Genomic DNA, 27,557 nt, shown 5'->3' on the forward strand with positions numbered 1-27,557 from the left:
GTTTTGCCGACATTGGGCTTTTCAAGTCTAGGATAGCCTTGATGTGATCTGGGCTTGCCTCAATACCCCTTTTGGTAACCAAGTATCCCAAGAACTTATTAGGCCCAACTACAAATGCACATTTCGAAGCATTGAGTCGGAGCCGATATGTTTTAAGGATGTCGAAAACTGCCTTCAAGTCAGCCAGGTGATTCTCAGGTTCTTTGGTCTTCACGACCATGTCATCAATTTATACTTCCACTGTTTTGATGTCTGAACATCTTGGTCACCAACCTTTGGTAGGTTGCTCCTATATTTTTCAACCCGAAAGGCATCACTTTGTAGCAATACAGCCCTTTTGGGGTGATAAATGCAGTTTTCTCCTCATCAAGGGGTACATTGCTATTTGATGGTACCCCCTGTAAGCGTCCAGGAAGTTCATCCTTCTATGCCTTGAAGTGGCATCCACTAATTAATCAATCTTAAGGAGTGGGAAACTGTCTTTGGGACAAGCCTTATTCAGGCTAGTGAAGTCCACGCAGACCCTCCACTTCCCATTTTTCTTTTCACAACAACTGTGTTTGACAACCAAGTTGGGTAGTTTACCTCCCGAATGGCTCTGGCCTTTAACAATTTGTCCACTTCCTCCTCTATTGTCTACAAATGAACCAACGTCGGCCTCCTTGCTCGTTAAATGACAAGTTTAGCCGACCTATCAACATTCAGTCTCAATGCCAGGTATCTCGTAGGGTGTCTAGAAAAACACCTCTATGTTTGCTCGCAAGAATGCTTCTAACTCCCTTTTCTCCTTCTCGGCCAAGCCTGAGCCAAAAAGGAAGAAGCCCTCTTCCTCCCCTTGCTAGATTAGAATTTTCTTCAAGGCTTCCTCGCTTTTGTCGGCCGGCTCTTTGCTGATGTCATCCAGGACCTCCATGTCCTTTTCCTCGATCTCAACTGTTTCTGCTTCTTGCACGTTGCAGGTGGATTTCATTGCTACCATAGACCAATTCTTTGCCTGCGCCTGATCCCCTCTGATCTCTTCAATTCCGTGCTCTGTTGGGAACCATAATAGCTGGTGCAGTGTTGAAGGAACAACCCTTACTGCGTGGAACCATGGCCTTCCCAAGATAACATTGTAAGAGGAGAGGGTGTCAATTACTGTGAACTTTGTGCTTACCTTCTTGGTGCTTGCCTGCACTTCCAGATTTATTGCTCCTAGGAGCCATGTCGGCGTTCCATTGAACCCGACCATCGAGCTGTTGAACTACTTCAAATCATCTCGGTGAAGGCTGAGCTCCTTGTAACATCTGACATACATGATGTCACAAAAGCTGCCTTGGTCAATTAGAATGTGCCTTACCTGGCATTCTCCAATCTTGAGGTTCACTACCAGAGCATCGTTATGTGGATGTTGCACCATGTCTAGGTCTGCTTCAGTAAAGGATACCATTGGTCACTGGCATTCGTCTGTCCTAGGCCTCTTTTGTTGGACCTGATATACATGTTGTAGGTGTTTTACCTTCTAATTCTCCCCACGTACCGCATTCTCATTAACCCTCGAGTGGATCACATTGATCACTCGAGGTCCGTCTACTTGCGGTTGCGGCACTGGTGGAGGTGGTGCTGCCGGTGCCTAGGGCAGCCTTGCCTACTCTTCCCTCGTTCTAGCTTCATCTACTTGGTCCCTTAGGTGACCTTGTCTAACCAGGTCTTCCAGATGTGTCTTCAGGGCTCTGCACCCCTGAGTTAGATGTCCATCCTCATTGTGGTAGACACAGTGCTTCCCAAGGCTTCTTCTCATAAATTCGTCAGGAATCTTCTCTAATGCTCTATAGTATGGCTGGTTCTTGATCTTTTCTAGGACTTTGTAAATCGGGATCCAGAACACTGTGGTGACTGCCTGTGCAGCCCTCAATGCTGTTTCTTGTCTATTAAAATTTGTATTATCTCGGTCTCACTTCGGCGAGTCGTTCCTCTTCTCTGCTTTGACGCCTTTGTTCCTGGCATGTCTTTTTCAACTCTCGCATATTTCTTGATCCTGGCCATGAGTTCCTCCATACTTTTTGGCAGCGTCTTTACCAGTGACTTTCAAAGCATGCAGTCATCGTTTAGGCCGCCAACTCTTGGTTGCACCCTGGTATTCGGTTAAATACCTCATAATACCTTTTGGCATAAGCCCTGAGACTCTCATTCTCGCCAATTCTCAGAGCCATCAGGGAGTCTACCCTCAACGACTACAATTTGTTTGTAACAAACCTGGCCACAAACATCTTGGCCAGGCCTTCCCAACTTTTCACAGTTCCTTTCGGCAACTTGTAAAACCAATCTGATGCGATTTTCCCAAATGATGAGGGGAACACCTTGCAGAGCAATGGTTCATTCCCGGTATACAATGCTATTGAGTTCAAATATAAGCTGACGTAAAAGTTAGGATCGGACTTACTGTCGTATATCTAGAATCTCGGCATGTGGAACCTTTTCGAGGCCTCAAACTTATCCAATTCTACTAAGAACGGCGTTCTTGGCTTGACCGGAGATGTGATATCGGCATCTTGTCGCTTCTTCTAGAGGTAGTCACTTAAATCCTCCTTAGTCCGTCTAGGAGCTTGGTTGTCAACGGATTTTAACCTTTTTGGTGCGTTGCTCCCGGTGTCGTTATGAGTCCTCTTGGACCTCCCTTCATTCATTGTGTCAAAACAAAGCTTCTTCCTTTGAACATTTCCTTGACATAAGTTTCCTTGGCACGAGGTGTCTTCTGAGACTCTCCTCTCATCGATTCTCCTCGCCCGACCTCCCGTGAAGGCTGATGAGAATGGTCATTTGCCCTGTCATGCTAAGGGAGGAACTATAGGGATTGTTTTCTGCCTCCTTTCTGGGCATCGTTCTTGACCGCTAGAATCGGCGTGTCCTCCAATGGAAACGGTGGCTGCATGACGTTGTTCTGCATCATGAAGTTGACAACCGATTGTAGGTCTACCAATTTGTTTGCCATTCCCTTCATCTCGTCATCTCTCCTCAGGCATCTATCTTTCCATACTTGGAGGTCACTTTCGTTGTAATACTCGCCTCGGCCTGCCTTCTTTGGCCCGTCCTTCTCTTGGCTGACGTCATTTTCCCTGGGATTCTGCTCCCGGGGTTCTTCATTACAGTTCTCTTCCTCTACATTAGAATCAATGTGTTTGCTACTCCCACTAGGGATGTCGTCCCCGATCTTTTCTTTCTGTCCGTCGTTGGCCATCTATTCTTCTCATGTACCCATAGACGGCGCCAAATTGTGGGTGTTGATTTTTGACCACATAACCAAACAAAGAAACTCAGCAGGAGGGCACCGGCAGAATAGATTAAGCCCGAACAACCTGCTACAGAAAGATAAGAATCCAGCGGTAGTTCGTCCACTCGGGGGCACTCCGACGATCAAGTTAGTAATTAATTATCTCTCAAAGATCACAAATAGTACTTAACTCACTAGACAGAGCATAAAAAGCATACTTTAGACCCACGAATGTGCCTTACTTTTATAGCCAGCATTAACCTGATCCTTGTAAAAGCCTAGTTTCAATGGACGTTTGCTCAATGCTCATCTGGGACTCTCAACTAGATAGAAATAAACTCCCTCAAAGTTTTATCTTTATCTAGACTGGGGTCCTCCCCAATTCTAGGACTTCTATCCCTTATCCATTTACCTCGAATTCTGATATCTCCGCAAATGACCTCAGTCAAGCCGAGATCATCTAGGCGCATGACCAAACCACGTGGCACCTCGGCTGACACGTCGACCTCACCTTAGCCACGTGCTTTCATTCATAAAATATGTCCCCACAGTAGATAATAGAAGAAGTTAATCAACCCGATCATCTTAACCGAGGACAAGGATGAGCAAGGGTCATTCCCTCGAGAAGTTATTAGTTGGTTTTAAAGTATTATTCTATATCATTCATTGAGGGATAAGTATCTTATTGTCTCTTCAAAAGAGACAGAAAGATAGTAAGTTTCACTAATTCAACTAATAATAATCAAATTAGAACACCACATTATTACCCCAAGAGTAAACAATAATTTCCGCTATCCCCCAAATTTCACAAAATCTTAATTAGTCTCATATAATTTTAAATAAAATACAATAAGTTAACCACTCAAAATCTATATAATTTTACTTGCTATTTATAAAATATAGTATTTTGACCCTCAAATTTTATAAGATTTTACTTTACCCTTTCAAAAATCTAATAATTTAACATCCCTCCCCCCCCTAGGAATGGCAACGGGGCGGGGCGGGACCGGGGACTACTCCCCCCGTCCCCGATCCCCGAAATTTATATACGCCCCGTCCCCGTCCCCGTCCCCGTCTCCGATCCCCGACGGGGACCCATAGCCCGACCTCATCCCCGCCCCCGATCGGGGATCGGGGATCCCCGACCCCGAAAATCCCCAGTGGTAATTTTTTTTTTTATATATGTAAAAATCTGTAAATAGATTAAAAACATCCTGAAGCACACCTGCACTCAATAACCAGAGACCAGATTATAACGAAACAAGTAAATAAACAAAATTATCTTTTCTGTCATTTTAAATTTAAATCCGAATCAAGACTTGAAGAACAAAATAAAATAAAACCATTATTTCCCATGATGTCTTTCAAATCTGAAGCTAAATATACAAAATATTGACCCAAAAATAAATGGAAACTCAGATATATACTCAGATCTAAACTCAAATATACAAAATATTTACAGATCTATACACTCAGATCTAAACACTCAGATATATATATAATATGTACATATATGTAAACCCTAGAGAGAGAGAGAGAGAGAGATACCTAAATAGAGAGAGCAGCGACGGAGGAGCGGCGGTGAGGGACGATCGGAGGATCGCCGGTGAGGAGGGAGGCTCGGCGGTGACAGATGAAATGCGAGCGAGAGGGAGAGACCAGTGGCGAGCGAGAGAGAGAGAGAAGCGCTGTGTGTGAGTGAGAGGCTTGGTAGTGATGGAGGATCGCCGGTGAGGAGGGAGGCGCGGCAGTGACAGATGAAAGAGAGAGGGAGAGACCAGTGGCGACCTGCGAGAGAGAGAGAGGAGCGCCGTGTGTGAGAGGCTGAGTTAGGTGTCTGTGAAAGTGAAACCCTAAACAAATACAAGCATATATGATATATATATATATATATGCAGGGACAAAACGGTAATTTTATCTCGGGGAATAAGCGGGGCTGGGCCAGGCCGGGCCGGGGCCGGGGCCGGGCCGGGTCCGGGGCCGGGGCCGGGCCGGGTCCGGGTCTGAAACACCTATCCCCGTCCCCGGCCCGAATATCATCGGGGATGAAATTTTGAATACCATCCCCGGCCCATAGGGGATATTTTTCGGTGAATAACCATTAAATTCGGGGACGGGGGGTCGGGTCACCGTCAGGCCGGTTTCAGATTGCCATCTCTACCCCCCGCATTACCATTTCCTCTCTCTCTCTCTGATATTCTTCCTTCTCTCACTAGACTCTCCTCTGGGTTTTGGTTGTTTGGTCGTTGGTTTCCGTGGTATGTTGTGGATGCGATGGTGAATATGGTGATGGCGGTGGCGGAGATGAGTGGAGGCTGGCTCGAGAGGGTGGGATTTGACACCAGCAAATACGATTACAACCTGTTTGTGAAAATGTTTAGCTGAGAGAAATTAAGAGTATGGCAATGGTTGGTTAGCAGGTATCACTTGTTCAAATGAAATTGGACTTCTAGGCTTTCAAATCTATTTTGTTTTCAGATTATGCCCATATATTATTGGCTTTTCTTGTAAATTCTTGCTATACCCACCTTTCCATATTCAACTTGCATGAATAATTTTATAAAAAAAAATTATTCTTTTCAGGAGCTAAAGTTATTTTCACTTGTATATATAATAGAAATAAAAAAAATAAAAAATAAAAAAGGTTGGGTTGTGAATATATGCCAGCATCTCACATGAAATTATTAAGCTACAGATGCCATAACTGCATTCCTATTATCTGAATGACAGAATAATTTAAGAATCAATATTTAAATTGCCTCTATTTCCTTGTTATTGAATTCTTTATTCATTTTTTTTGTGGTGTTAAAGTGCTGTTTGGGTTTGTTTTTGTCAAATGTCAAATTTTATCTTGATGGAAAGGACAAAAGTTTCTTAGATTAATAGTTTACCTTGAAAATATACATATATTTTTTTTTCTAAATGTTTTGGCATTGTTTTTGTCAAATGTCATTGTTTCTTTTTCTAATTTTTATCTTCCACTTGTTTTTATACACGGATTATAGTTTCTAGGGTTGCATTAGAAACAGCATGAATTACAAAACAGAATTCACCTTGTTGTTATCACCCCACCTCTATAAATGAACACAACATTCTTAACATTAATTTACACGAAAGAACTCAACAAAAGACCTCAGGTTAGGATATGATTGCTCTTTAGAAGACACCAACCGTACTTCCTGGTTTTTGGATATTCAGGTCACCAGCCATGGAAGGAGGATCACAACAAAAGATTGGTCATTCATATCTATCTATAGATGATTGCTTTTATTTTGATCTGCCAAATCCAACCGTCCCCAAGTTTCAATGGACTCAAGACTTTCATTACCGGTTTGTCGAGTGTGTAAACCTCCTTGGTGGAGCAGACAGTAAGTAATTTGAGATGAGCCTTTTGCAGGAAACAAAAATTGAAAACCATTATTAATTTATTAACCCTTTGTTGATCAAATTTTAGAGGCAACACCAAAATCAATATTGAAGCTAATGGACACAGAGGGGTTGAAAATCTATGATGTCAAAAGTCATTTGCAGGTACTAACAACATTTCAAGAACTTTGTTGTTTCAGCCCTTTGGTATTAGTGATCCTTTTTTTCTTTTCCATTTGCTTTGTAGCAATATCGAATTGCAAAGTACATGAAAGAATCTGAAGAAGGTAAATTTAGATTTTTCACATATAAATCATATAGTTTGCACATTTTCCCATGTGTCATGTCTTTTATTTCTTGAAAAATATCGTGTCAGTGTTGTGTCTTGTGTCCCTATCTGTACCTCTCAACCAATCTGTTTGATGCCATATTAAGTCACCACTAGTCCCAAAGCTTAAGTTGTTAGTAAGTAGAGAAGAAAGAATGCAAACAAAATGCAAACTAAGATGAAATGGAAACAAAAAGACTTGAATCCAATCATACCTCCCCTAATTGTCCCAAGTTGAAGTAGGAAATAGGCCTAACAATATATCAATTTATCCGACTATCCTGAACTGTATGTTTTTTCAACTCATTGATTGAATCTAAGATATTAAATGACATTATACTTAGGTGATAGTTGGTCGTCTATCAAATAAGAACCACTAGGGTGTGTTTGGATCATAGATTTAGGTAGTGATTTACAAAGGGAAAGAAAAATGTGAGAGAAATATGAAAGAAATGTAAGTCAAATTTTCTCTTCATGCCCTTCACCTTTTCTTTTTCTTTTCCAAATTCCAAATTCCAAAAAAACAAAAAGATGCTAACAAGGAAGTTATAAGCTGCACTTTTTCTTCCCAAATGAAAAAATTAATTTGAAGATTCTGCACCTTAGAATTTGTTGAATACCAATTGGAGGGTAGATGGTGATTGATGAATTATTAATTAAAGAAGTCCTAACTAGAATTTCATTCAAGCATTTACAGAGCCCTTAATATCCCCTTGGAAACTTCATCATTGTGGAATAGTTATGACTGTGTAGGATTGTATGACATTATGATTGATCAAATGATGAACAAAGTCCTCCATTTTTCTAATAAATATTCTAATCTTAGTTTTTCTTTCTCTGCCTATTACAGGAAGATCTGAGAAAATGACTTGTGTCTCTGAAGAAGCACATACGTAAAACTTCACAGAAGGACTTTATTATAATACAAACTCACAATCCATATATCTCGTTAATTTCTCACTTTCTTGATTGATAAACACTATCCTCCTACATAAGAAAATTTGTTTAAAGCCTACTTTTGACTCGTTTGGTTGTGGCATGCAAATCAGGGATGCTCTACGAATGCAACTAGATGTGCAGAGGCAAATTCATGAGCAGTTAGAGGTATGGTTTTAGTTCTTCAGTGAGATACCTTTAGCTACTTCCTAAATAGTATATGACATTGACAGGTTGATTTTTAAAAAATACAAGACATGACACGTTTGGGATTAAAATTTTCTATTTTATATATTTATTATATGTCGTATTTATGAATAGTATATTCAAAGATCATGAAAAATAACCATACCAAACTAAACCAAACCAAACCAAGCCTTAAGTCCCATCAAATGGGGTCGACTGTATGAATCTTTCTTCTTCACTCAACTCTGTCCAAGTAGTCAAATTAAGAAGATTCATATCACTATTTACTACACTAGTCCACGTCAATCTAGGTCTACCCCTTCCCCTAACATTACCATCTACTGTAACTGTATCACATCTTTTCACTACCGCTTCTGTTGATCTCTGTTGTATATTACTAAACCATCTCAATTTATTTTCTCTCAACTTATCTTCTATCAGTACTGCTCCTGTCCATTCTCGAATATACTCATTCCTAACTTTGTCTTTTCTAGTCTTGCCACACATCCACCTTAGCATTTTCATCTCAGTAACACTCATTTTCTCTACATGTTGTTTCTTAGTTGCCCAACATTCCATCTAACAAAACATCATTGGTCTAATAGTCGTTCTATAGAACTTTCTTTTTAGTTTAATGGGTACTCGTTTATCGCACAGTACTCCAGACGTAGCCCTTCACTTAAGCCACACCGGCTTAATTCTGTGAACCACATCTATTTCAATCTCCCCAGTCATTGTGATAATCGATCATAAATAACGAAAATGTTCACTCTTAGGTAGTTCTTGGTTCTCAATCTTCACTTCTTCTCTACTTCCATTGTGACTGTTACTAAAATTACACTCCATATACTTTATCTTAGTTCTACTTATCCTAAATCCTTTAGATTCAAGTGATTTTCTTTAAATTTCCAACTTAGTGTTAACTCATTCTCCAGTCTCATCCACTAACATGATATCATCTGCAAGAAACATATACCATGGCACATCACCTGAATATTGCAAGTCAACTCATCCATAACTAAAGCAAAAAGATAAGGACTTAAGGTTAATCCTTGATACCCTATAGAAATTGGAAATTCACTCGTCTCTCCAGCAAGCAATCTAATAGTGGTCACCACACTTTCATACATATCCCTAATCACATCAATGTAATATTTTGTCACCTATTTCTTCTCTAACACCCACCAGATTATATCCTGAGGTACTCTATCATATGCTTTCTTAAGATCGATAAAATCATATAAATGTCTCTTTTTATTTTTTCTATATTTTTTTATTACTCTCCTCAAAAGATAGATCGCTTCCATTGTTGACCTACCAGGCATAAAACCAAATTGATTCTCTGGTATCTCTGTTATATCTCACAATCGACGTTCCATCACTCTCTCCCACACTTTCGTTGTGGGACACATTAACTTGATTCCACTGCAGTTGTTACATTCTGAACATCTCCTTTGCTCTTATATATTGGCACTAAAATATTTTCCTCCACTCCTCTGGAATTTTCCTAATCAACAAAATCTTGCTAAATAACCTAGTCAACCAAACAACTCCCTTTTTACCCAAATATTTCCATGCTTCAATAGGTATATCATCAGGTCCTAAAATCTTATTCAATTTCATCTTCTTAAGTGTAAATTCCACTTCAAAGTTCCTAATCCTATGATAGAATCTATAGTCCTGGTTTTTGTTATTACTACCTACTTCCTCCCCTTTTGACCTACTTCCATGTTCCTCATTTAACAACTTCTCAAAATTATTCTTCCACCTCTCCTTAATCTCTTCATCATTCACTAACACCCAAGAGTCCTCATCCTTAATGTATTTAAGCTTATTAAAATCTCTTGTTTTCCTTTCTATTATCTTAACAAGTTTGTATATCCTCTTTTCTCCCTCCTTACTATCTAGTCTAATGTATAGATCATCATAGGCCTTCAACTTAGTCTCACTCACTACTTTTTTGACCTACTTATTGGCCGATCTGTAGCGCTTAAGGTTTTCTTCAGTTCTATCATTCTGTCACATTTTAAAACTCTCTTTTTTCGTCTTTATTACTGATTGGACCTCCTGCCTCCACCACCAAGTTTCTCTAAAGTCAAGTCCCTTTCCTTTCAACTCTCCTAGAACTTTCTTTGAGCATCTCCTCATTCAATTGGCCATCGAGTTGCACATAGTGTTAGCATCATCTTTCAAGTCCCAAGTACCTTCAATCTGTAGCACTTAAGGTTTTCTTCAGTTCTATCATTCTGTCACTTTTTAAAGCTCTCTTTTTTCATCTTTATTACCACTTGGACCTCTTGCCTCCACCACCAAGTTTCTCTGAAGTCAGGTCCCTTTCCTTTCGACTCTCCAAGAACTTCCCTTGAGACTCTCCTCATACAATTGGCCATCGAGTTCCACATAGTGTTAGTATCATCTTTCAAGTCCCAAGTACCTTCTTTATCCATTCTATTATTAAAAGTGTCTAGTTTATTCCCTTTTAGGTCCCACCATCTAACTCTGCGACGCCCACTATCTTTCTAAGTTTGGTATTGTCCTTTAAAGCGTAAATCTAGTACCGAAAGTTTATGTTGAGATGTCAAGCTCTCTCCAAGAATCACCTTATAGTCGCTGCATTTTAGACAATCCCCTTTTCTTACTAAAAAGTAATTTATTTGGCTCCTAATTGACCTATTCTTAAAGGTTATCAAATGCTCCTCTCTTTTCTTATACGTAGTATTGGCCACCACTAGGTTGGATGCCAACGCAAAATCTAAAATACTCTCTCCAGCCTTATTTCTATCACCAAAATCATACCCACCATGCACCCTTTTATACCCTAGTTTATCTACTCCTACATGGCCATTGAAATCACTACCTATAATTAGGTTCTCTTCTATGGGTATCTCTTGTAATACCTCATCCATTTGGTACCAAAAAACTCTCTTAGTCTGATCATCTAATCCTACTTGGGAGTCATATGCACTAATAACGTTCACTATTTCTCTTCAATAACTAGTTTAACTAACATAAACCTATCACCTTTTCTAATAACCGTAACTAATCATGAAAAATATGTAACAAAAAACCAATTACATGAAAAAGCTATAACATATTGTAATACATTCATCTTATAAATGACATTCAATTATAGAATATGACATTCAATCATACATATAACATATTCATCTCATAAATGGCATATTCATCTTTGTAGCAATATCATTCATGTAGCAATTATATTCTAAAGAACGTAAAATAGTTATAGAATTTTGTAATACATATAACATGTTCATCTTGTAAATGTTTCAAAACATATTTAGAGTGCATAAGTTGTGTTCTGAAGAATGTCAAACATTGTTATAAAGGGATTATAAAGGGATTCATCATATAGGATGTGATCAAATGGTTCAATAAGTGTCATTGAAGTATCCATAAAGTGTCTGATAGTATGAATTTGATTTTTTTTTTTTTTTTTCCCAATTAAGATGTGTTGCAGAAGTGTTGTTGGACACACTTTTACTAGTATAAAAATAGTGTCGGACACAACACACTTCCTCCCCAGAAGTGTATGTGCAGGCTACATTTACATTAGAAAAAATCATAGATCAGTCATCTAATAGGTCCCAAGGTATATGACATGCTCCAAAGAACCAAATGACCAAACTACTACCATCAAATTATGTTTTTTACCAATATGTTTTTTTTTTTTTTTAAACTTCTACAAGTTCAAATAGTCTTCTTTTTTTTTTGTTTTTTGGGTACTGGAATTATTAACTTCCTGTGCATTTTTTTTTTTTTTTTTTTATGGTATCAGACTCAGAGAATTTTACAGGTGCAGACAGAAGAACATAGAAGGCAGCTCCAGATGATGTTTGATCTACAACAAAATTACAAAATGGGAGCCTAATTGAGAAGCCGAATCCAAATTCTACATGCCCAGATGACCTGTCAAGTGGTGTTGATGACATGTCAATAGCTGATGATTCCGGAAAGAATAATTCTAAATGCATATAATTTGATCACAAAACTGAATACAATCTCGTTATATGGGATGAGATTTAATAAATGTGTGGTTCCATTCTATGTGAGAGATTTGTGTCGGATTCTATGATCAGATTTTGTACACGCAGAAGAACTATTCCGGAAATACTCATTTCCCATCCAAAATAAGTTAGTTGGCACAAGCAAACTTAAATATTTTCATAAGTATTCATGGGGTTCTGAGGAAACTCACTTCCTACAACAGAACCGTAAACCACAGATGATGCTACTTGGTAAATAATTGAAATGGAATGTATTTACTTAAATTTTATTTACTTGGTTTGCTTTTTGAAATTTATTTTTGAGTTTTTTATTTGTATGTTTTTTTGTCTTTTGTGAACTTTTTTCATATTATTATTATTATTATTATTATTATTATTATTATTATTATTAATTTCTAATTTAGATACATCTAAAAAGTAAAATATTTATAAATTTTTTGAAAAAAACATATATTAAAGATTAAAAAAAAGAAATATATATATATATATATATTTTAATGTTTAGGGTGTGTTTGGTAACGTTTACGTTTTCAGTTTATATTTACAAAAATTTTATAAACTGGTTTTTGTTTATTTTTTGTTTATTTTTAGAAAAACATAAATTACAAACGCGTTTGGTAATTGACAAAATGTTTAAAAAATTTTAAAAATATAAAAAAGAATGAGAAATGGCAAGTGGTGGCAAGTGGCGGCGGAAGACGGTGGTGGAAATTGGTGAAGGTTGGTGGTGGGTAGCTAGTGGTGGTGGGTGGTGGCGGGTGGATGGGTGACGGTGGCGGGTGGTGGTGAGTGGGAGGTGGTGGCGGCGGGTGGTGGGTGGTGGTGGCAGGTGGGTGGCGGGTGGCGGGTGGTGGTTGGTAGGTGGCGGGTGGTGGGTGGTGAGTGGCCGATGGCGGGTGGTGGTGGGTGGCGGGTAGGTGGCGGGTGGTGGTGGTAGCGGCGGGTGGTAGGTGGTGGTAGCAAGTGGGTGGCGGATGGCGGGTGGTGGTGGTGGTAGTGGTAGGTGGGTGACAGTGGCGGGTGGTAGGTGGTAGCAAGTTGGTGGTTGTGGTGGTGGTGGGTGGTAGTGACAGGTGGTGGTGGTGGGTGGGTCGGTGACAGTGGCGGGTGGTAAGTGGTAGCAAGTGGGTGGTGGTGAGTGGTGGGTGATGGTGGCAGGTGGGTGGTAGTGGATGGGTGGGTGGGTGACGGTGGCGGGTGGTAAGTGGTAGCAAGTGGGCGGTGGTGAGTGGTGGGTGGTGGTGGCAGGTGGGTGATGGTGGTGGTGGTGGTGGTAGTGGTGGTGGTGGTGGTGGTGGTAGTGGTGGTGGGTGGTGGTGGCAGGTGGCTGGTGGTGGCAAGTGGTGAATGGTGGTGGCAGGTGGGGGGTGAGTGGTGGTGGCAAGTAAGTGGCGGGTGGTGGTGGTGGTGGCGGCGGGCAATGAATGGTAGTGGCAGGTGGTGGGTGGTGACGGGTAGATGATAGGTGGGTGGTGGTGGTGGTGGTGGTGGTGGTGGCGGCGGCGACGGCGAGGGGTGGGTGGTGGTGACGAGTAGGTGGCAGATGGCTGGTGGTGGCGGGTGGCTGGTGGCTGGTGGTAGCAGATAGGTGGTGAGTGGTGGTGGCAGGTGGTGGTGGAGGGTGGGTGGTGGTAGCGGAAGACGGTGGTGGAAAATGGTGGCGGGTGATGACTAATGTTGGGTGATAAAAAAAAAAAAAACTGAAAACTCAAAATGGAAACACATTTTTTGTGTTTTCATTTTTTGGCCAAATTTATAAACTGAGACCACTGATTTATAAATCAGAAATTTTACCAAACAAGTTTTTATTTGAGTTTTTAAAATTTTTGTAAATATAAACAGAAAATTGAAAACGTAAGTGTTACCAAACGGCACCTTAGTAATTTTTTTTTTTTTTTATTTCTTCACAAACTTTGCAAAAAGGAAATAGTTCGAGTGCACATCCATAAATAATAGAATCAAAGCGTGTATTAGGTGGTCTAGCATTAGTGGGAAGAGAATTGTAAGAAATCTCAAAACAAGTAAGTATTTGGTAGTTCAAATTTGATTTAAAAAAGTTGGCAAGATTAATTTGAAATATGTTTAAGATTAATTTATTTAATTTTCGAGCAAAAACGAGTTTCAATTGAATGGAACTCAAGTACTTCGATTTTATATAGTCTTAAAGCGTATAGAAGCTTTGAGAATTAGGAGTCGATAAATCTCGGATCGGGTTCGGTTCAGACTGGACTTGCACTATATATTAAGATAATATGTGTCATTTCAAAACCTATCCAACCCAACATTGGCCCTAATCTAGTCATCCTAAACCCGGCCCTAAAAAAAATTAAATCCCAAATTTGCCCACTTACCCCAATATAAACTTCAATGGATATTATTTAATCATTTTATTTATTATTTGAATATAGAACACTAACAAAATTCAATGGTAAAATAAATATAATTTTTAACAAAAATTCATATTTAAGCCTTACAAAAAAGTATATATATATATTTGTTTTTTATATTTTTTTACTTTTAAAATAATGTAAAATTATAATTAATGCGGGCCGAGTTGAGCCGAATTAAAACTTTTTATCTCAAGCTCAACCCTAAAATTAAATGGTTATAAAATTTCAGTCTAATCAAACCTTATAAGCAAAATAATTTTTTCAAACTTTAAAAATATCAAGCTAGGTTGGGTGGGCCAGCGTTCTGAGGGCCACCCCTAAGTTTGGGTCTCAATTCAAAAAATTTAAATATGTATAAATTTGATTTGTTTACAAGTCAATCTCAAAACTTAAATAGTTTGTTTTTTAGCACTCCAAATAAGGGTGTGCATGGTGCAGTTCAAACGGTTTGAGAATAAAATTATAAATTAAATGGCGAATTGATGGTTTGATGAATTGGCAAATCGCGGTTTAGGAGGTTTGGGACGGATTGAAAAATATTCTAACCAATTATTATGTATTTTGCATAATATATATATAATATTAATTTACATAAAAAAATTTATATATATGACACAAATTAATTTGTAACAAATTTCACATCTTAAATTTTTTTTACATTTATTTTTACTTTGATAATTGACTATAGCGGAACTGAGCGGTTTCGAAGGTGAATTATAAAATTTAAAATTAATCCGCGGTTAGCGGATTGAACGGTGCAAATTGATACGATTTTAGCGAATTGGTCGGTGCTTTAAGTTCACATGGTAATATAATAAACCCAAGCGGTTGTTTGGGTACATACTAAAATAGCATATTTATTGTTATTTTATCTTCTTTTTTTTTTTATTCATATCACTTTTTTATTTTTCTGCACATCCTTTTATAAAAAGTTTAAAAAAAAATATATTAAAATAATCTATTTCTAATACAATTTTTTTTTTTTTGTTACAGTAAAATCCTTCCACTCTCTCACAGGTTCAAGACAGCGCCCCTCGTAGAGATCACTAAGATATCTTGTTATCTATTTTGAATAAGAGATTATAACTTAAGAACTTCCCCGACCCCCAAAATAAATTCTACTTAAGTCAGGACTTATATAGTGAAGGAATATCACACCCATACTAAGTACTCTGGTTACAACAATTGAGACTCTCTTAACTAATTGTACTACACTCACAAAATTAGCTCAGGAAATTTTGAACTTGAGGCTTGGGATCTTAACTCCCAGGCCTTTACCATGTGTGCTAGTGCTTTGGGTTCCTAATACCAACTTAGTGCAAGTGTTTTTGGCAATTTTATATTTTGTAGTAGAAAACAACTTTTAATAAAAAGTAACTTTAGTTTTGACCAAAGGCGATTTGTAACAATTGAAAAATTAATTGCAAATCAATAGAATTCTTACAACTATTTTTTTTTTTAATTAAAAAATATTCAGTGAGAATATGATAGCATTGGCAGTTCTTGATCTCGGAATAATTTATTGTCGATTAGATTTAACCTAATCCATATGAAGGAACCTACCATTGAGACACCTAATAAAACTCATTCACGAGCCGCAGAAAGAGTCAAGTATCAATCGAAATACAACATAAAATCTTCATAGAGAGTATGCTCCCAAGATTCAATCCTTACCCTTGTAGAACGCAATGTGTTGTGCCACGGTGGTATTCTTACAACTAGTTGCATGGGACACAATTTCACTAATTTTTAATTAGATTTTCTATTCGTATTTATTTAATATTTCCTCTAATATAAATCATAGAAGACATGTATTTTTAAAAGTACTTTTTGTGAAATATTCTCTAAAGATAAAAATAAATAATAAATAAAAATGAGAAAAAAATTAAGAAAATTACAAAAATAGAATTTGACTTTGTAACAAACTAAATCTTGAGATTTTAATTTTATCAATTCAAACTTTAATTTTAATTTTTTTATACTTATTTTCAATTTAAACATTTGCCTATTTCGTTAAATAAAATTAACAAAAAGTGATATTTTAGTCATTAAACTTAATGAAAAAAAGTATTTTAGATATTTTTTGTACCCCTGCAAGAGTTTAATAGCTAAAATATAATTTTTCTATCGATTTTTCTTAACACAAACAGGCAAATATTTTCGATTGAAAATTAAAAAAAAACATTTAAATAATAAAATTAAAATTTCAAAGTTTATTTTGTTATAAGATAATTTTCCCAAATAGTTTAAATACAAGGAAAATTTACCCATAAATCCTCTATGAAGAAAAGTTGAACCATTTAGTCCTAAGAGTTTTCTTATGGATCAATTGATCCCTTTTTTTTGGTACGTTTTATTAGTTGATTTTTGGTTCCATTTTAGTTTACATTAATACCCTTGGTATGATTCATTTTCCTATTTGGGTCATTCGGTTTTTGGTTGGGGATGGTCTGTTAATGTGTGCAAAGGTTTTGATTGTGTAACATTGGCTGTGATTGTGGGTTAACATCTGCAAGGGTTTTTATGTTTAACATTTTCTTATTTGGGTGATTCGATTTTTGGCTAGAAATGGTATGTTAACGTGTGCAAGGGTTTTGATTGTGTAACATTGGCTGGGAGTGTGGGTTAACGTCTGCAACAGTTTTAAGTTTTTAACATTGGCTGCAGTTTGAGGGAGTAAGTGGTGGATAGTTGATTGTGTTGTGTTTTATTTTTTCGGTGACGCCATCTTCGTGGCATTTTGTTATTAGGTTTGATTTTGTTGCCTTGGCATTTTTATGGTGACACAATTAGCGCATTGCATATTGTTGACGACCAATCATACAATGTTAGCGTCTTCAATTTGTTGATAACTCAAACAAATGCCCACCCAATTGCTTCTCCAGTCATGGTGAAAAACAGTTTACTACATATATACAGAGACAGCAACTTCGCGACATCCTCATCGTTACATTGGTTATTGCCTTCTAGCGCTTCATCCAACAACTCCGTTATCTTCTTGCAGGATATTCGTCCGACAATGTTGCACCGTCGTTGTATGAAATCAGATGGGGGTCTCAACCCATGAGCCAGATCCAGTTAGTCTGTACCTCTTCGGATGCCAAAAATGAAACGGATGTCGTTGCTCCTAAGTGGCACGCCTTTCCAACCGATGTAGAACTTCTCATCCGTACAATTATATGTCTGTATTATGTGAAATATTGTGTCATCACTGCTAGAAATGAGGGTTTTAGCGGCGTTTAAAAAACGCCACTAAAGGTCACAAAAACGCCATCAAAAATTTTTGTGACGTTTAGTACCAAACGCCGAAGATGCGGCCGTCGCTATAACTTTGTGACGCTTTAGAAACATCACTATATTACTATATGCGGCGTTTGCTAAAACTTATATTTAGCGACGTTTTGAAAACGCCGTCTTATCTCTTTACGCCAAAGAAAAATCCAACCGTTTAGTGACGTTTTTAGAAACGCCATGATAGCCCCTTTTTTTTAATTTTTAAATTGTGTTGATTTTATGTTATTGAACTAAAAAAATAGCACTAATATGAAATAATAACTCCCATTCACGTAGTAAAATCTTATCAAATGATAGTCCACAATCATTGTGCAAAAAAAAAAATATTCACACACAAATCATTTGAGCAACATTAAGGAGTCACCAAAATAGGATACCCCTCTATTTGAGCCAAAATAGGAATCTGGGCATTTAAGCCAACTTGATATTCATATTCTCATTCACAATAACCACATTCACATACAAATCTTTTTCCTACCATATCAACCTAGTTCACCAAAATAGGATGCCCCTTTATGCAGTGTCATGCGTCTCTGCAATTACATTGGGAATATGAGTTTTGTTGACTTGTAATCTAGCCTCTTCATCTTTGTCTCCGATGCACTTTTTCTATTTATCTCTGTTGTTCCCTGAACTTAAAAACATGTATACAATTGGAGGGAGAGATAGAGAGAGAAAACAATTATAACAGTTATCCACCAACAAAAGAAACAATAGAAAACAATTATCCATAAACAGTTAATTCTCAACAAAAGACTAATTCTCAACAGGTAATTATAACAGTGAAATGGAAATGTAAGCTACAAATACTAATTCTCAACAAAAGAAAATTTCATAAAGAAAACAATCATCAATCCATATTGATATCAGTAATCATAAAGTTTAATATAAAACATATATCCATATATCCATCACCCAATAGGACATTAAGCTAACAAGTTTGCAACAACATATCTCATTCCAATTTTGCAGCCACTTAATTCCAAGTACGTCAAATTCAAAACTCAAATCTGCATATATATATATATATATATATCAGCCATTTCTAATAATGCTTCCTCTCCTGATACTATTGCTATGCACAGTACTATTGTCTATCCACCAAACAATTCACCATCTCCCTCACAAGGCAGTAACAAAAGTGCTGCAATGTCCAAGTCTAACGATTTTTTTAATTGAGAGACAGATTTAAGAGATATTAAATGATAGCCGAAGAGATATCTATGAAATTAACCCAAAATATTTTGTTCTAATACAGTGATTTGATGATAGAGACAGAGAGTAAGGTGCATTTCCAAACAGGCTAGTCAAAAGGAAGAAGAAGACAAATAAAAAGAGTCCTTTATGTGTATTTAAAAAGCAATCAAATTCAAATTTTAGATTAACATAATACAAATGAAGTAGTACAAACCAATTAGGGGATACTAGAGCCAAAATTCTAGTAGTTGTGACAGATTTACGCAGATAAGGTTTTCCTATGCAAGGGTTAGGCTCATATAGTATAGTAGTAAGAAAGGCTTGGCATTATAAAGGTGAACATAAACTTTTAACATGCACATATACTTTTTAAATTAGCATTGAATATAACATCTCACAATCTTTTAAAAATTAAACACCCGTTTTAACAAGGTTTTAGCTTCCAACAAGTAAATTTTATTTCTTCTCTCTCGGATTTTGGGAAAGGAAGAAAGAGAATAAAAGAAAAGGACAGTACCCATGAAACCAAAACATAGGTATACACACAGAACTCATTGTGGTAGCACATACAAATAAACTTACTATGAAGCATACATTTTGGCAGCTGGGCGAACCCATTTCAATCACTTATTACAATGATTTGGAGGATTAAAGAAACCAAGATTTTGTACCTGAAGTTTGCCAAGGTGCCATGCTCCAGAAATGCACACCACCTCAAGCGTTTTGTCATGCATGGACTGAAGATTGAAATCATCATCATGCTCATAATCATTTTGCCAAAGATCAACTCCACCCATATAGCTGCCTATGTTGAGCACAATTAAACCCTCAGCATCCTAGAGGAAAAGTTAAAAGGAAAAAATTTAAAAATAGTCCAATTGAAAAGGAAACCAGAACAGTAAAGAAAGAATACCTCTGTTGCAAGGGTGCTAATTGTTGTATCCTTCACATCCCTCAGCAAGTGCTCAACCTAGTTGAATAAAGAAGACAGTAGAAATTAAAGATGAAGCTGATACAAAAACAAGATAATATGCACATATATCATATATGTGAATTTTTTAGAGGCACTAAGTAAGTTGGCAACTTGGCATCTTCTTTAAAATCAACAAAGAACGAGAGAAGACGCTGAGAAAAAAGAAAAAGAAGATGCAGGAGAGAGAGAGAGATATAGCATCTATTTCAGGTTTCTATCCCAAGTGGCATACCAATTTCCTCAATTTCATGAGCGGCAATTTCTGAAGGCACATGCACAAATACCTTCTGGCTTTTCTGAGTAGCATTCTGCAAACATATCCAATTGTCTTCATAAATGTACATTTATATAGAAATCATGACTTATAATGAACTATTAGCTTTGAAACTTCAAAACAATTCATAAAATACACAGCCCAGTGCAATCAATACTACATATTATGAGGAAGAACACTAACAATTGATTAGAGAACATAGTTGCTAGAAAATGGATATAAGAGCATGCCTGGAGATTCAGTATGACTTGGCGAAAATTGCAACTTCCTCTGCTGGATTGCCCGTCATCAAGCATGTCTTACTTCTGCCTTTGGGCTGTTCAAAAGGGAAACACCAGATTGTTGCCCCTGTTTCTTCTTTCACCCTCAACTCATCTTTGTCACTGTGCCACCAAATGTGTAGTGATCTTAGAAGTACACAATTGCATTATGATAAACATAAACATTAACCCTAAAAACCAAACCAAACTAAGCTTTGTGCTCATGTGGGGTCCACTACATTGAATTCATTTTTGTCATTCTGCTCTATCACCATATTGGTATTTCATGTTCATAAGGATTTGACAGATTTTTACATGTTGTCTGTGTAAAAGATTAAACACTAAGCACACCAACTCTATAAACCCCATATATACATGGTCAAAAAAGTAAGAGGCAAATAAACAAACAATTACCTTGCAGACCACGGACCCTTTGCCCATTTCCCCTGACTAAGTGCATCTTTCAACTCATTATGAGTTCACATCCACAAAGTTACTGCAGAGGAATTATAAATGTGTTAAGGGTATTATTCGAACAATATACCAAAATTCAACAGATACAAAGCAAGGAAAACAAACTGTCAAACACAGCAGAAAGGCAAGGATTTGGTGAACAAATTCAAAGGACTGAAAGATGGGAAGCAAGAATACAAACTGTCCAATACAGAGAAGAGAGGCAGGCAGTCAATGTACCACGCTTAAGGAAACACAATTTTGCCTTCAAAACTCGTATGTGCTGACTACATAGATCCATTATGTAATCAAGCAAGTATATGATCCAATCCAACAAGATCTAAAGCTAGCAATAACTTCAAGTTGACAAGTAAGCATAAAGATTCTAACATAACACTTGGTTCCTAAGGTTTTGTTTGGATCATGGATTTGGGTATTTTGTTTGGTTCCTAAGGTTTTGAACCATAGATACTGTGTATTTTCAAATAAATCAGTGTGCTTGCATGTTTTATAATGGCAGTGACATGATCCTCTACATGCAGAAAGCTAATGATCATTTTGCTATTTATATATTGAACCGCCATAAAGAACAAATCTCATGCCTTTATATTGCGGTACAGCACATAAATAATAAATTTACAATGTAAAACATCATAGGGATGAAGAATGCACCTATCTCAAAATGAAATTGCCTTCCCCAAAAGTGAAGAATGGATCTCATCCAATTTATAACATCCTACTCCATATGCAGTACCACCCTCAATGCAGGTGCCATTATAATATCCTACTCCACCTATACCACCACGCCCACCACCACTGCTTAAAACTTTTCCTCTACCCATACCACCTGTGCAACCTGTACAAACACAACAACGAAATTACATCATCTGAAATATAATTCAAGCCACAATAATGCATTCTTAGGACAATTTGTTTTCCTCTTTAGTTGAAAATAGGATTTTTCCCCCTTCAATGAAGTAAATGTAAAAAATAGAGAATACACCACACCAATTACACAGCTCTGCAGAGAGAAGTGAACGTAGAAGATGCATCTGAGAAAAAACAGAAACATAACGGTATGGTGTGCATGTGCTGTGAGCTGGAGAAAAGCAGATATTGCAACTCTCTTGCAGAAACATTGTCTCCAAAATTATTTAGGAAAATTTGCTCCCATAGGTGTGGTTAATATTAGAAACTCATGGATTTTTGTACCAGAAATGAAAATTTAAAAAAAAAAATTGTTATGAAAGAGTGCTTATCTTATAATTCAAGTGAATAAGAAAATGAATAAAGAAATTGAATAAAAACTTTCGTAAATAAACACGTTTAGTAATGTCACTACGGCAAAAACAATATCAAAAACTTTTCTCTTCCATATCTTTCTAGTATTTTCTTCGGTTTTTACCTAAGACATCAACCATGTGGGTCCCCATGCACCATCACAGTGCAAAAACCCAATTCTATCTCTCTTGCCCTAAACAAAGTCATTGAATCTAGTAAATATAGACCATGAACAAATGCATTGTTTCTAAAAAAGTTTGTTATCAACTAATTACTTTCCAAAAACTTATGAAAGATTCATTTATTAAAGAAGTGTTGAAAATTACCTAAATTTTATTTCTAGCCTTAGCCCAATCTTATCTATTGAGGCATTCAAATGAACAACCATAATATGGAGCACAATAAATCCCCTGTACCACACAGCATCAAGTAACCAAGAAGCAACATCACCACAAACAGTGATAGCAAAAGAAGAAAAGGGTCAAGGTACAAAACACTTACATTGAGAAAGTTAAAGATCATTTGGGTTTGGCTACTGCCAATCAGCTCCCAGAGGTGGTGCCAGTGAGCCATGATTAATGGCACAAGTCTTTAACATTTGAATTAAACATGCATTTAAAAAAACAGAATAAAGCATAAAAGAAATCCATGGGGCTGAACCCAAGGAGGTGGGATTCAAGGCCTTGTAGAGTTAATTTTCAGTTAGCTAATTTTCTTTCTAGATCATCCAAGATCATCTCAAGCTGCTTCCACTAGCTGCCCTAGTATCAAATTGTGTGCAAATTCCTGGCATTTTTGTGTTCTCGATACATCAATTATTAAATGCCCTCAAAATTCACACTTGCCTACATCATTGTTTTGTTCTATATAACATTTTCAAAATAAAATTGCATTGGATAATGCAAAACTTAATTTTGTCCTTCACCACAGGGGCGTCCAATTATTTCCCCATACAAATAGGGCTATATAATTCAGCATGAAATTGTAAACATCCTCTGATGATAAAATGTTTCAATACTACCAATAATTAAATAGAATAAGAAATTGGGAAAAAGCCACCTATATAAGTTTCAATACTACCAATAAAAATAAAAATATATCAAAAAATGAAATAAAATATGGGAAAGTTAAATCTAAACTAAAACTATAAGTTCAATTACAAGGAAATCTAAGAGAGAAACTTAGTCTCAAAAGAGATTGCACGAAAGATTTGTCAAACCACCTAATTAAGCACCTAAACCACATGAGCTAGTCAACAGAACAAAAACAGCACACAAATCATCATAAATATGGTTACCCATTAATGAATCCAGGAACTGAACAGGAAAATCTAAAAAGCAGCAGCTTATCTTAATTGCAGATTCACTCATTAAGAGCTCCTCTGCCAATAATTCAAATTCTGACAAGGCATAATAAACTTGACATCACCTAGAGATTAGATGTAAAATGGATTTAGTACAGAGATTAATGTCATTCATCATGTAGAAATGAAATCAAGAAATGCTAAAACACCTTATTGTACAACCATTCAGTCCATCAGGCAAACTTGCATAAACAGGATACAATTATCAAACCAAGTACACGCTCTCTATATTTGATCTGTAATACATAACCTTGAATTAAGCAATCTAAATACCATTCTAAAACACATAAATGATACTACCACAAAAGAAACGTACAGCAAATAGAGTGAGGATGCAAACACCCGCCGTTACGCCCATGCATATCACTGAACCAAGCCTGAACAAGGTCATATTCATTTCATTAAACATTAAGTTATAAGCATTCAACAACAACAACAAACAAAGGAACTAAGTACAGCTTTAAAAGTATCGAGATTAATTTTCCTACCTTGGAAGGCTATGATTGTCAACACCTGAAGAAGATTAAAACACACATTTGATTTTTGATTTCAGCCATAAAGAAACTGCATATAAGATAATGCAGTAATAGCAGATGGACAACCAATATTTACCTGGAACATTACAACCAAAAAATCCACATACGATGAAAACTTCAATACAAGTGAAGAAATGTCTGATGCTCAACAAAAGAGCTTTTCCCAGTCTGCCAATTCACAAACAAAATTCTAAAAAACAGAGATGACTTGATGAAAGGAGAAAACAAATTGTAGGGTACAAGTGTTGGATCAAAGAATTAGAAGATAAAAAAAAGGACAGAATTTCCCCTGCATGCAGTATTGCCAAAAGTATAAATACAGCAATAGCCAAAGAGGCCAAAAAAGAAAAAAAATAACAAAAATTAGTATAATTCAAAAATAACAGAAGAAATGACAAAAGTTGATGAAAACAGATAAAACTCTGCCACCACATTCAGATTACAAATAACAAAAAAATAATTCAAAAACATTAACATTAACATACACTACTAATCAAAAGCATAAAAAGAAAAAAAAAATCCTAAAAAATTACAGATCTGAACAGAAACTTACAGAGAGAGATCTAAATGAAAACTTGCAGATATGAACGAAAGCAATCAATCGATCAAATCCAGAGAGAGAGAGTGTTCAATATCGATCAATAGACTAAAAATCAATCGATCGATCTGTGTTCTCTTTAACATAAATTAGTGTATATATATATATATATATATATCACACAGATCAAAGATCGTAGATACAGATCAGTGTTCATATATAAACAAAATCAAAAAAATCAGAGAATGAGACTCACAAAATTAATCTTCAAATCGGACTGATTGAGAGCTTTGAGCCAAGATGGAAAGAGCTGGATAGAGAGATCGGAGCCTACGATGCTCGATCTAGTTTCACCATAAGAAAGAGAAGAGTGATGAAGAGACAGAACCCTAGATCTATCTCGGGACGGAGAGAAATGAACAAAATGAAAAAAGTGTGGGCTTTAGTAAGTAGGACGCGTGTTTTTTTAAAATGAGTTGTCTGCAAAGTATTTTAAAAATCTTTGCAGCGACGTTTTTGAAAAAACGCCATAACAAAAACGTCGTTATAGGCCAATTTTCTTGTAGTGCATTGCATTTTTTGAAATTATTCGATGTTAGGTTGTGTTTGCAGATGGCATCAATCATGGGCTAGAAGGGGGTTCTTTGCAAATATCGTTTGTGTCCCTCTCCCAAATTAACCTCCAGCACTGTTTTAATAACTCCATTGATGTTAGAGCGGTACATCAGCCTTCCAGGGTCGACTACTGATTTCTTCACCATCACAACATTCGGCTTCTTGGTTTTAAATGGCACTTAACTCTGGCTCTTCATTGTAATATTTGTTGACGTGAAATCGAAGTCCCTAAAATCATGTGCTGAGTTGCTAAACTTTTTACAAAGTGACTGCCTCTGTACCATACCTGCATCAAGGGACATAGAGTATGAGTATACCATTTTTAGTTGGGGTCATAGATATGTACCATATAATTTCACAATATACTCCATTGTTTTTAATGAATCAATAGCAACAAACAAACCAATGACAACACATCGTACACATACACCAAACACGCGAATATGCATGTTACTTACAATTGTAGACACTCCATTTTTGACCGACCTTAAGACTCAGACGTCACCGATTGAGCCCTTGGTGATATTACATAATGTGCTTGTTCAGAAGTCTCAGAGTCACGGCCGTGAGCCCTGCCTCCGGACTTCCGAACCCTCTTTTGTGCTTTGCCTCGGTTTGCAAATCAGGCTCGATTTTCGCTGTTTCTTTTCCTGAGGGGAGGGAGAGGTCCCGCAGACCATCTCTCAGTGGCCGTGGGCTACATTTTGTGGCCATAGGCCATTTTGCCCATTTCGGAGTCCGGTTTCCGATTTTTCGGGACCGTTGGTCGTGTGCCTCGGTTCGGGACCACTTAACCATCTCCATTTGCTCTGAATTTTGGCATACATCTTATTTACTCCCTTTTGAGGGACACTGGGGTCTGAGAAACCCACTTCGTGGCCGAACACCACTTTCGGTGCTTAACAGCCCATTTTCGGGATCCCGAACTGCGTGTTTTGGCCCCCGAACATTCGTTTTGCAACGGTTTTCGTTCATTTTTGGCGGGTACCTCTGTTTTATCACCGGGAAGGTCACTGAAGGGTGGGAGGCCAGTAATTGTTGCAGCAACCAGTTATATATCCTCCGACGCCCTCCGACACCCGTTTTTCGCACTTCCGGGCTAATGTTGAACACCTTGGGGCCACTTTCTTGAACTTTGAACCACATATCTGTGATGTACACACTTGGGAGGATCCTAAAAGTTGGTGGCCGGCCAGTAATGTTTCCTGACCCTTTTGAACCCCTCCTTCCGGGCTAATGTTGAACAACCTGGACCCTTTTTCTTGAACTTTGAACCACATATCTGTGATGTACACACATGGGAGGACCTTAAAAAGTGGTGGCCGGCCACTATTTCAACTTGACCGTTTTGACCCCTAGCCGGACGGCTAGGGGAGGTGGCCAGCCGGCCACCTGGAGCTCCAAAAAGGGGCCGGCCATGATCCTCTCAATTCATGCTTTACAGCTGTATAGCTGTTTCCCCCAGAAAATATCCCAATCCGGGGGATATTTTGTGGGGGAAAACTTGCCTATTTTCCCCCACCTTTTGCCCCTCATTTACTCCCCCTTTTTGTCCATATAATCAGCTGGCAACATTGCATACAAGGGTTAGAAAAAATTGTCTTCAAGCCTCAATACACATATCTCCCTCCATCTCTCTCATTTTCCTAAAAATCCCTAAGTCCAACACCTTGTTTTCTTCATCACCACCAAGCTCTACCACCACCACTCTATTTCAGAAGCAAGGGGAGGAATTCCATCAGCTTAGAGTCATCAAAATTGGTCCAAGAAGCAACAAAAGTGTTGATCTTCAAGGGTGAGTCCATTTCCCTCTTTTTAGCTCATTTCTTGCAACATTTCTTAGCCTCTCTTTCTTGTACATTTGAGCTCCGACCAAAACTGAAAGTACCCCTTTTTTGAGCTCATTTTCATGTCTCATGAAGGGCTCAACCCTGTTTGAGCCCCCCATCTTGCACTTGCTTCAATATCCTCTTTGTATGTCAATATTTTGCATGCTTTTTCTAACCTATGTGTGATCTATTTTGGAGCATGTTATAAACTGTAAGTAGGCTTATTTTGAGCCCCTCTTCAACATTGAAGAAGGGTTCAACACTGTTTGAGACTTCCATGTTGCACTTCCCTTTATATCCTCTTTTTGGTCCCATTTTTGTATGCCTTGGCAGCCCCTGATGTTGCTGTTTTTGGACTTTGGTCCGAACTAAAAATGGCCTTATTTTGACCTCCTGAACATGTTTTATTAAGGGTCTTTTCTTTTTTGGTGAATGTTTTGTATACCTCATGTTATAGCCACTT

At 37.4% G+C, this 27,557-nt stretch overlaps 1 protein-coding gene and 2 long non-coding RNA genes across 3 annotated transcripts; 1 reads left to right on the plus strand and 2 right to left on the minus strand.

Annotated features, from left to right (window-relative positions):
• The first annotated feature begins 5,409 nt into the window (after positions 1 to 5,409).
• LOC114266065 (myb family transcription factor PHL5) lies at positions 5,410 to 12,364 on the plus strand. The gene is made up of 7 exons (XM_028206965.2): positions 5,410 to 5,670; positions 6,449 to 6,618; positions 6,705 to 6,781; positions 6,864 to 6,903; positions 7,795 to 7,837; positions 7,994 to 8,048; positions 11,863 to 12,364. Exons 2-7 carry the CDS (start codon positions 6,459 to 6,461, stop codon positions 11,953 to 11,955), a joined length of 468 nt encoding a protein of 155 aa, XP_028062766.2. The 5' UTR covers positions 5,410 to 5,670; positions 6,449 to 6,458; the 3' UTR covers positions 11,956 to 12,364.
• A 5,759-nt stretch (positions 12,365 to 18,123) lies between these two features.
• Positions 18,124 to 19,951, minus strand: LOC114266080 (uncharacterized). The gene is made up of 3 exons (XR_003630540.2): positions 19,886 to 19,951; positions 19,644 to 19,808; positions 18,124 to 18,409 (listed from the first exon to the last, which is right to left on the minus strand). It is a non-coding gene; the product is annotated as an uncharacterized LOC114266080 (long non-coding RNA).
• A 2,563-nt stretch (positions 19,952 to 22,514) lies between these two features.
• LOC145800950 (uncharacterized) lies at positions 22,515 to 22,999 on the minus strand. Its single transcript, XR_014341581.1, has 2 exons — positions 22,715 to 22,999; positions 22,515 to 22,623 (listed from the first exon to the last, which is right to left on the minus strand). It is a non-coding gene; the product is annotated as an uncharacterized LOC145800950 (long non-coding RNA).
• Positions 23,000 to 27,557: the final 4,558 nt, after the last annotated feature.

Source organism: Camellia sinensis, chromosome 10, assembly GCF_055761805.1.
Source record: "Camellia sinensis isolate YWXY chromosome 10, ASM5576180v1, whole genome shotgun sequence".
Classification (NCBI taxonomy): domain Eukaryota; kingdom Viridiplantae; phylum Streptophyta; class Magnoliopsida; order Ericales; family Theaceae; genus Camellia; species Camellia sinensis.